General features: G+C 35.3%; 2 protein-coding genes across 33 annotated transcripts in view; both read left to right on the top strand.

The window, feature by feature from the left end:
- CALD1 (caldesmon 1) overlaps nt 1-3,039 on the top strand; it is a 203,496-nt gene extending 200,457 nt beyond the window's left edge. For 4 of the 7 annotated variants that reach the window (XM_072964433.1, XM_006216786.4, XM_006216785.4 and 1 more), the window contains one exon: nt 629-3,039. In XM_072964433.1, the coding sequence (XP_072820534.1) occupies nt 629-634 (6 nt within the window). In that variant the 3' untranslated portion in view covers nt 635-3,039. Of the gene's footprint in view, nt 1-625 lie in introns of all 7 variants that reach the window. The other 3 variants (XM_072964432.1, XM_072964436.1, XM_015249944.3) reach the window with 2 other exon arrangements.
- Nucleotides 3,040-5,971: 2,932 nt separating this feature from the next.
- Nucleotides 5,972-11,318, top strand: part of AGBL3 (AGBL carboxypeptidase 3) — a 94,315-nt gene continuing 88,968 nt past the window's right edge. For 7 of the 26 annotated variants that reach the window (XM_072964416.1, XM_072964415.1, XM_072964414.1 and 4 more), the window contains exons 1-3: nt 5,986-6,097; nt 7,419-7,520; nt 8,493-8,553. In XM_072964416.1, coding sequence (XP_072820517.1) covers nt 7,458-7,520; nt 8,493-8,553 — 124 coding nt within the window. In that variant the 5' untranslated portion in view covers nt 5,986-6,097; nt 7,419-7,457. The other 19 variants (XM_072964419.1, XM_072964404.1, XM_072964402.1 and 16 more) reach the window with 12 other exon arrangements.

Raw genomic sequence — 11,318 nt, 5'->3', positions numbered from 1 at the left:
AAGTACTCCTTTGGTCCAAAATGTCAAACCACCATATGTCATGCAGTAATTTCTTTGAAATGAAACTACACATTTGAAAATGCAGATTCACAACACTTGAATATTTGTGAATACCTCATCAAGGATTTTAGCAGCTAGCTGAGGGAAAGAAATGGTATACAAATAAGACTATGAGTCAGATTCATTTCAAGGGTAGGGGGTGTAAGATAGGAGGTAGGAAATAAAAAGTAGGAGAAAACAAAAGATAACGTATTCCATCACTCTTTGACGTGGCCGAGACTGAGCCATTCTGTCATGTGTGCCTGTCCTGGGATGCACATTGTAGATTCCTGGCCCTTATAGTAGAGCTTAAAAAATACCTCCTTGATTCTGAATGCTGTGAGCAAAGCTCAAGATCAAGTTATGGAAAGGAGAATACAAAGAAGAAAGAAAGAGGAAAATGAAAAAACCAGTAGAAGAAAGGATAGACTGAAAGAAGGGGAGCATGTTTGAATAGAATGCCAACAGTCATCCTCCCTTTCATTAAAATGTATTCCTGCCATATTATCATTCTTTTATTTTTATTCTGACACAAATGTCTGGCTGAAACACCGTGGCCTGCCAATGTAAAGCTCTCTTCTCTTAGCAGGTTTGAGACAGTCAAGAAAGAACCCAAAGTAGCCACTCAAGATGCTGGACCAGCTCAATTGAAGAGGGCTAATTTGCTCTGTTTTATATTTATGTTGATTTACTAAATTGGGTTCATTTCCTTTTGTTTTGTTTTTCATTATCCCAGTAAACCCATGTATATTATCACTATATTTAATAGTCACAATCTAGAGATGTTCATGGTAAAAGTACTGCCTTTGCACAGGAGCCTGTTTCTAAAGAAACCCATGCTGTGAAATAGAGACTTTTCTACTGATCATCATAACTCTGTATCGGAACAGTGATACCAACCACATCGGAAGTCAACAAAAGAAGATTCTAGCTGAAAATTGCCCAAGGAATGTGTGCAGTTTCCAGAAAAATGAACCGTAGTGGGTTTGTTTTGTTTTTAAATACAGAAGTCATGTTGTTTCTGCACTTTAGAATAAAGCATGGAAGAAATTATCTTAGTAGGCAATTATAACACTTAATGAAAGTAACCCATTTCAGATTTGAGATATTACAATAACAATTGTCTTTAAAAAAAAAAGATATACTGTTAAGGTATTACTTTTTTCATGCTGATGAATATCAAAGTTGGATTATGATGTTAGCTGACAGTGGTACTGATTTCTTTAGGTTGGTTGCTTTGTGGATTTCTTTGGTAGTAATAGTGAACCACATTTAAGATGACCTGATCATGTATGTATGTGCATACACGTATACAAACACACTAATGGTAGAAAGCTTTTTTATGTGCTAGGCTATTATATTTAGCAGTATGTCCCTGTAACTAGCCAATATCACTGCTTTTTAAAAATTAAAAAATCACAGTATTATATTAATATTTCATATTTGCCAATAGAGACGTGGCAGAATAGGTATCGATATGTTTTCATTGCCTGATAACGTATAAGAAAAAGAGAGAGATTAGAAGTGTCAATGAGTTGACATTTTCTATAAAACATAGTATTTAGTTTATAATTAAAAGAAATCTTGAAGTCCAGTGTGAATTGTACAAAATCTACCATCTAGGTCAAACTCACAATGCGCTCAAAACTACATTGTTAAGAACCAAGTTCACAATAGGTTGGCTTAGATGATACCTGAGGTCTCTTCCATCTCTAAAATTTAAAGATAAGAATTTTAATGACAAAATTGTACAGATTGGAATTCCATGCATAGGTGTACTAAAACCATCTCTGGCTAATCTCCGGAAGCAGAGAAGAAAAGTGAGCAAAAGCCAGTATTTAGGAATCATGACAGTACATCCATCTTTGATATACTGAAACATCTTTTTAGTTAAACTCTTCTATCTTTATTAGTCATTGGTACTTACCATAAGTTGATAATATGTTGAACTTTCAAAAATACATGTAATTTTTATTTCTTTAACCTTTTTCCCCAAGAGTCCATCAACTCATCATTTTTACACACACAATCCAGATAGTAGATCTAATTTTAGCTTATAAGTGTTCATCTATTCTTCATGATAGATGATAAAAGAGTACCCCAGTGTCTTGGCAATATGTTCTAGCATAGAGATATACATATAGTATAGTTGTATAAACTTATACCTCATGACTTAACCAAAATTGTCTTAGTCTCAGTTCCTACCATAATGAGGGAGCCTCCCAAATGACTCTTTTCTAATCTACAGCATCGCCCTGGGAGAGTTGGCCAGGGCAGGGCTGGTATGAGGAGTGACCAGTGCCTTCCAAAGTCTATTTTCCTCATATATCAGTAGAGTTGTTGAATCCTCTAGTTTTGAGCACACCTGGGCAAAGAAAGGGAAGCCACCAAAACTGCACAAGTCATCCACTCATTTATGACAGAGTAGACATGAGTCTATCAACTAGAATTCACATGCAGTGCCTGAGTTAGCACTGACTCCCATATTGGACTGAAATGGATCAAAGTTTGAATCAAGGCCTATAGTGAGATAACATTGCTTTGTTGTACTTTTGAGTAAGAGCTTCTCCTGATCACTATTATATATTTTTCTAAAAAAATCTAAAGTTAAGAAGAGAATATATCGATCCTGACTTTTATTCCAGTATTTGGATGGAATAAGTTTTAGGGTAGACTTTTGTTCAGTTTGGATTTAATGTTTGTGAAAAATAAATTCTTTGTTTACTTGTTTGATTACAATTCTCTTTGTTATCTTTTTAAGACTTAAAACTTCAAGGTGACTAGCATGTTCTGTGAATCTGCCATTCCTAAAAATTTTATAAACACTTGATATTTTCACTGATAATTGATCGCTGCAATAAATATATATTGTGAAAATGCATCCACAATAAATGGAATTCCTCCAAATGTCTTTGCCTCACTTATTTTTATGTACTATATTGATTACAAGAGTTCTATCTGATGTAATAAAGATGATGGCATAGCAAAATGCGTATTTCAGATTGAGTCTTGGTTTCATTCTTTAAAGAAGAAAGCTGTTTTATAGTTTTAAGTACTTCTTATTACAGGCAACTTTCCAACAAAATACTAAAAATTGCTCTGGTATGGACAACTGACCAAACCTATATGGAAGATTGAAAAGAAGGATTAAAAACACTCTTCTTCCAAAAAACCATTATCAGGAGAGGGTATAGCTCAGTGGTAGAGTACGTGCTTACAGTGCACAAGGTTCTGGGTTCAATCTGGGTTCTTGGTTTAGTACCTCCACTGAAAATAATAATAATAATATATTAATAATAATTTTAAAGTACATAAATAAACCTAAGTACTTCCCCCCAAAATTTAAATTTTTAAAAAAATTTTTAAAAATATGAAAAAATTTGCTTCAAAAAATTAGGAATTATCTGATCTTCCTTTATTCTCCTTCTCATTCTCAGTGTTATCACGTGTCACTCCTCTTTTTCCTAAGGTGGCAGTACTGTTTTCCCAAAGGTGGTGTGTCTTAGAGTTAGCACTTTTGGTTAGCACTTGCATGATATAACTTTACTTTCAACCTGTGTGTGTGTGTATTTGTATATATGATATAATTCCTCCACCCCTTTCCTTTCAACCTTTGCATATCCTTTATTTTCAGATGCACATCCATTTAGACTGGTGTCCATGGATAAATGCAATTGCTATTAGATTTGCCTTCCTAATGAGAAAAGGGTTTGCCAAAGTAAACATTACTATTTCAGTAAAACACTTTTCTACAAACTACCTTTGCCAAGTACTAATATAAGCAAGTGCTGGAAGAAAAGTAAATGGAAACAGAAATTTGGATCCTTACCCAAACCAAATTAATTATGAGGTAGTAAATAATCAAAGATATATAGCCCACCTCCTAAACTCTGTTCCCCATAATTTCTCACAAGAGATTGCTATTTCCTAGGAGCATGTGTTGAAGACAGCCCCTTGTCAGGGGGGCAGATTGGGGCCACCACTCTCCTCTTGAAGCACACGGACAGACGAAGAGCAATAACAGCACTGGCGACTAACCACATGGACTGCAACTTGGCCCAGTTAAAGAGACATTTGCCCTTTCCCCCAGCTCTTACTCATCCTAACACACCTAGAAGGAAGAGGGGAGGAATGTTAAATAGTGTAACACCACTTCCTTTCTCCTTCCTAGGCCACCAGAGCTAGGGACAGATCTAGGCTGCCTGGAGGGTAATGAGGAGGAGGGCACTGAATCGAATTTGAAATTGAAATTAAAATGTATTTAACACCAAATATCAGAATGAAAGCTGAAATACCAAAATGAAACTCTTAATAGCTGAAATTGGCTGAAAAGTTGTAGAATCTGGCCAAAATAGGGATTTCACCATTGCACAGTTCAGGCACACTTCTTGGTGGTGGTTGTGGGGGAGACCATTTCATGTTTTTATCATGAATCTTCACACTGAGAATGGGAACCATTCTTTCTCTTTTGAGGTGATTTATTCTGTTATTTGTTGAACCTCATTTCCAAATGTTCAGAATGATGCTTCACTATAGACCCCAAATTTAGACACATTATATAAACTAATAGTACAAACTAATTCTACCAATGATAAGAGGGATTAAGAAAGGCTTCACTAAGGGGATGACGCTTGAGCTGAGTCTTGGTTAATTGGCTGAGACAGATCTCAAGATCTGGAAACAAATAGTAGGCATTCAATAAATATTTGCTGAATTAAGGACAGAATGAATAAACACGATTTTCAAACTTTTTTGAATTCTTAAGTATTTTTATTATGCACTAAAATAATTTTTCTGTGTAGGATTACTTGAAATATGATCATGTAAATATTTGGACTAAAAGTTATGAGACTTAAGTCCCAGCTCCACCATTAATCTTTTGTGTAACCTGGTTAGATCATTCCTTGGAGCTTCACCTTGTGCATCTGACATCCTATGGCTTGCAATCATGACTCTAAAATCCAACAGAAAAATAGATTCCATATACGAAAATTCTCTGTGCATGTCACCTTTAGTAACATACATATGACATAAAACAAGGGACAACTATAAAGGGTAACTATTTTTCAATAAAGCATGATCTAACATGTGCTCTATTTCTTTTTTCTGTAAAGTACAATCTTCTAAATCACTGACCTCAAAAAAACATGTTATTTTCGGGAAACTGACAAAATTTAAGCAGACGATATTAACCTATTTCCATGTTTAATATATGCTTTGCCCTTTATTCTACTTTGAAACTTGCTATGTGGTCCATTATCTCTATTCTTACAATATTACAAATCTCATGGCACATAATACCTCATGTAGGCACCAAACATTGATAGGTTTTTTTTTTAAACCATACTTCAAAACTGTTCTAAATACACTACCCACCAGAGCTAAAGACCAGGGGGAAATCAAGATGGGATGTACAGGAATAATGAGTAAATCTGTTATAGGAAGACCTCATTTCATTAGCTGAGACAATACAGGTAAACTGATTTGCATATTGCCTCGGAAGATGTGCTCGATACGTTAGCTAACGAATATTATACTTAAGAATCTCAGAGCAGACAAGAATTTTGAGATTTCACCCTAGAATGTCTATGCTTTCTCCATTAAATATTTTAAAAGTCTCATTTTCCTAATCGAGTAAGGATGATTAGTCACACAACTCTGTATAACGCAATTCAGTTTGGATACAAATAAAGATCAACAAAGCCCAAGTCTTAATCAGTCTGCTCTACTGCCTCCTTGGAGAAGCGACATGGCAAACAACGGACGTGCAGAACCGTGAGGACAAACAGCTGTCCTGCCTTCACACTTAAAACTCCCCAGCCCTCAGCGCTCCGCCTATCCACCGTTGGTTATTCCCTCTGACTCCTACTCCTCGGTCCCTAGTTCCCGTCATCCACCGGGCTCTGCCGTTCCTTCAGCCGAAATCCCGCGTGGCTAGGCCGGGCCGAAGTCTCGCAAGGGTGATCCCGCTGCCCTGGTAACGAGTGTTGCGACTCTCGGTGAAGAACGTCTCTGGAGCGGCTAAACTGCCCGGACGGTACCAGTCGCTGGGCCCTAGGTATTGCGGGCCAAACGGCTGCTCTGGGCACGGGAGGGACGACTGGCCTGATCAGGGGACTCAGGGTAGGGTGAGGGGGCCGAGGGTGACAGTGAGGTGTCAAGAGGGAAAGTCCCTGCGGAAAAGGAGCGCGCCTCTGGAAATGCGCCCCTCCCCCCACGGCCGTGTCGCGAAGTGAGTGTGGGAGGAAGACTTTGCAGCCGGGAATTGTGGCTTCATCGTCCTTCCCGCTTGGGAAGTCACTTTCCTGACCGCAGACCTGCCTGGTCGCGGCTGGCGTGGCCGCGCCAGCTGTTGCCTCTTGTGCTTCTGAGTGGAAGATCCTCGCGGAGCGCTCATTAGATCCACCTGTGTGTGTGGCTTTCCTGAAGCTCAGGTTTTACTCTGCAACAGGTCAGCACGTTGGTGGGCCTCTTAGGCGCATGTAAGGAAATAGAATCAAGTTTTATGCTAGTCTAGCTTTACGGATTTGGAGTTGTGATCCCCAGGCTGAAACTTAAGTCTCTTACTACAGAAGGTGTCGCCCATAAGACAGACTTCTCTGTTGCATTGGTAGTTAATTGCTAAGGAGCTTGGACTTTTATTTTGTGTAGTCTTCGCTCAAAAATATACTTTTTTGCAGCAGGCGCATAAACCAATAGATTCGAAATTAGTAAATTCCTTTGGTCTCTCAAAAAGAATAGAATCTTAACAAGGAATTTCTATTATTTCATTGTCCTTAATAACTATTTGAGAAGATATTTGCATGGGAGGGTTAATGGTCATTGTGAATGCAACCTTCTGAGAACAGCTGAAATTCCTCGAAGACTAAATGTGATGGAATATTAGAACAGAGACAGTACCTACAGAATTTTAACCAAGATATAAAGAGAAAAGTCTATTGTCATTTGAACTATTGGTCAAATGAAATTTAAGCGAAAAAAAATTACCTACATTGCTACAATTCACTGCGTGAATAACTAATTTTTATTTGATTCATGCTCTTTTTAATGCCTCAGGATTATTTTGAACTTGCTATCGTGTGTGGTATTTAATTGTAAATATAGAATGTAAATGATTTTGGCTATGTACCCTGAAAATTCCTTTTTCAGTTAAATTATTTACTTGATTTGTCTTTTATTGTGATTTTCTGTCTTACAAAAATGGAAAATGTCTTCAAATCTTTGAAATTAAAGGTTTAACTAGCTGTGCCCTAATTTACTTTCTAGAGAAGCCTGTTGTCACTGTTAATTAAATAAAATTGAATATATTTGAGGGTACACTCTTAATGTGTACTTAATAAGAAAATTGTCAAATAAGATCCTTACAAATTATTTTACAGCCTACCTACAAAATAAATTTGAAACAGATATTGGAAGAGATGTCAGAAGATTCAGAAAAGGAAGACTATTCAGACAGAACAATCAGTGACGAAGATGAATCAGTATGTTTTTCTCAACTTTACCTTAATTTGAGATAAAACTTGCTCTAAAATATAAATTCCCAGTAAAAATATTATAAATTCAATTGGATATAAAAATCAATTGGATGTTTAAATCACTTGTCACTGAAGTTGGGAAATAAATTGAAAGCCAAGCTATTACTGTGTGCATTATGCCCTATCTGGAAGGAGAATCTATACTGATACTGCGTTATTTTGAGAAAATATCTTGGCTAAGATTCTTACAAGTTTTATTAAAATGTGAGTAATAGTTATTAGGGTTTAATTTTTATAATTCATGTCCATTTATTTTCTTATATGTACTATTTCTATGTTACATCATAATGTGTATTGTAATATTGGAACCTCCAATGTTCTAAACCTACTGTGTGCCACTGTAATAGATTTAATGTGACATTGATGTAACAAAGCAAAGTACGTGGAGGAGGAAAAGAGGGGGAAGAAACAAACTGCAGTAGTTAAATGTATTTTGTCTGATTCCAGTACCACATTTCTAAGAAATTTCTGTCACATTTTAGTAAAGTATAAATTTTCTGTGTAAGTTAAGGTCCCAAAATAAACCCCCTAAATGATGCATAACCCTATAATTCATGGCTTTCTGTGTTTCTTTTTTCTTTTTCTTTTCTTTTTTTTGGTTAATTTTATTCTTAATTTAAATTGTTTTCCCAAGTTTACCAAGAATCTTTATATAAACTGTTCCTTCCCTACAGTCATTATTATGACTTTTCCCTGTGGAAAGAGAGAAGTGAAAGATTAAAACTTTGTTTCAGGATATTCACAGTGTCCCTGGGTGGTTTGAGACCAGTAGCCTATAGTAGTAATGCTTTAATTTTTTCATTTATTAAAGATTAAAGACATGCACTCAGTTCTAAGCACTAAGATAGATGTAAAAAATTTCTGGATTGGGAAACTTGATTTTTAAAAGTGAAATATTTTTAAACTGTCTTGTTTTAGGATGAGGATACTTTTATGAAATTTGTAAGTGAAGATATCCACCAGTGTGCACTTTTAACAGGTATGAAAGTATCCATATAGTCTCCCTTCTCTTTCTGGTAAGACCTTAGGCAGATGAAAAATAAGAGAAAACTGGGAAAGTCAGATAAATAATATAGGGAATTGTTATTCTCTTATTGGTAAGGAGAGAGATGTATTCACTTTTATAAGAATCTTTTGGAATGCAAACTTTTTTTAAAATTGAAACATAGTTGATTTACAATATTCTGTTAGTTTCAAGTGTACAGTGAAGTGATTCAGATATATATATATATATATTTTCAGGTTATTTTCCATTATAGATTATAACAAGATACTGAATATAATTCCCTGTGCTATTCAGTAAATCCTTGTTGCTTATCTATTTTATGTATACTAGACTGTATCTGTTAATCCCATACTCCAATTTATCCCTCCCCCTTCCCTTTCCTCTGTAGTAACCATAAGTTTTTCTGTGTGAGTCTATTTCTGTTTTTTATGTACATTCATTTGTGTTCTTTTTTAGATTACACTATAAGTGATTCATATAATATTTGTCTTTCTCTGTCTGACTTACTTTACTTAATATGATATTCTCTAAGTCCATCCATGTTGCTACAAATGGTGGTATTTCATTCTTTACAATGGCTGAGTAATATTCCATTATATATAAATATACCACATCTTCTTAAACCAGTTGTCTATTGATGGGCACTGGAATTGCTTCCATGTCTTGGCTATTGTAAGTAGTGCTGCTGTGAACATTGGGGTGCGTGTATCTTGTCGAATTAGAGTTTTATCTTTTCTGGATTGATGCCTGAGGATGGGATTGCTGAATCATATGGTAGCTCTACTTTTAGTTTTTAAAGGAACCTCCATACCATTTTCCATAGTGTGTGTACCAGTTTACATCCCACCAACAGTGTAGGAGGGTTCCCATGTCTCGACACACTCTCCAGCTTTTATTATTTATAGACTTTTCAATGATAGTCATTCTGACTGGTATGAGGTGATACCTCATTGTGGTTTTGATTTACATTTCTCTGATAGTTAATGATTTTGAACAACTTTTTATGTGCCTTTTGGCCATCTGTATATCCTATTTGGAAAAATAAAGTCTTCTACCCATTTTTTGTTTGTGTTTTTTGTTTTTTCAGTATTAAGTTATATGAGCTGTTTGCATATTTTGGCTATTAACCCCTTCTAGGTTGCATAGTTTGCAAACATTTTCTCCCATTTTGTAGATTGTCTTTTCACTTTGTTGATGGTTTCCTTTCCTCTGCAAAAGCTTTTAAGTATCATTGGGTCCCATTTATTTATTTTTGCTTTTATTACTTTTGCCTAAGAAAATATTGCTACAATTTATGTCCCAGAATGTTTTGTCTGTGTTCTCTTTCAGGAGTTTTATGGTGTCATGTCTTATATATAGGTCTTTAAACCATTTTGAGTTTATTTTTGTATATAGTGTGAGATAGTATTCCAATTTCATTAATTACATGTAGCTAGCTATCTTTCTACTTGTTGAAGAGACTATCTTTTCTTCATTGTGTATTCTTGCCTTCTTTGTCAAATATTAATTGACCATAGGTGTGTGGGTTTATTTCTGGGCTCTCTGTTCTATTCCATTGATTTGTATGTCTGTTTTTGTGCCCCTGCCATGCTGTTTTGATTATTATAGCTTTGTAGTATAGCCTGAAGTGTGAAAGTATTATGCCTCCAGCTTGGTTCTTTTTCCTCAGGATTGCTTTGGCAATTCTGGGTCTTTTGTGTTTCCATATAAATTTTAGGATTATTTATACTAGTTCTGTAAAAAATGTCATGGGTATTTTGATAGGGATTACATTAAATGTATAGATTGCTTTAGTAGTATGACCATTTTAACAATATTAATACCTCCAATCCAAGAGCATGGGATATCTGTCCATTTCTTTGAATCATCTTCAATTTCCTTTATCAGTGTTTTTTATAGTTTTCAGTATATAAATCTTTTACTTGCTTGCTTAAGTTTATTCCTAGGTGTTTTTTCTGTTTTAATGCAATTTTATATTGCATTGTTTTTATACATTCTGATCTTTCATTATTAGCGTAAAGAAATGCAACATATTTCTGTATATTAATCTTGTATCCTGCTACCCTGGCTGAATTCATTTATTAATTCTGATAGTTTTTTAATGGAGACTTTAGGTTTCTCTACATAGAGTATCATGTCATCTGCAAATAGTGAGTTTTGCCTCTTCCCTTCCAATTTAGATACCTTTTATTTCTTTTTCTTCTCTGATTGCTGTGGCCAGGACTTTGTTGAATAGAAGTGGTGAGAGTAGGCATCCTTATCTTGTTTCTGAATTTAGCAGGAAGGCTTTCAATTATTCACCACTGAGTTTTATGTTGTCTCTGGATTTGACATAAATGGCTTTTACCATGTTGAGATAAGTTCTTCTGTACTCACTTTGGTGAGAGTTTTTATCATGAATAGATACTGAATTTTGTTAGATGCTTTTTTGGCATCTATTTAAATGATCATGTGATTTTTGTCTTTCCATTTATTAATGTTGTGTACCACATTGACTGATTTGCATATGTTGAACCATCCTTGCAACTCTGGAATGAATCCAACTTGATTATGGTGTATGATCCTTTTTAGATGTTATTGGATTTGATTTACTAAAATATTTTGTTGAGGAGTTTTGCATCTATATTCATCAAAGATACTGGCCTATAATTTTCCTTTTTTGTAGGGTTCTTGCCTATTTGGGGTATCAGGGTGATAAAGGCTTCATAGAATGAATTTGGGAGTCTTCCCTCAACTTC

The sequence above is a fragment of the Vicugna pacos genome, chromosome 7, assembly GCF_048564905.1.
Source record: "Vicugna pacos chromosome 7, VicPac4, whole genome shotgun sequence".
Lineage (NCBI taxonomy): Eukaryota > Metazoa > Chordata > Mammalia > Artiodactyla > Camelidae > Vicugna > Vicugna pacos.
Note: the sequence above shows the minus strand (reverse complement) of the source record. Positions and strands in the feature narration are given on the sequence as shown.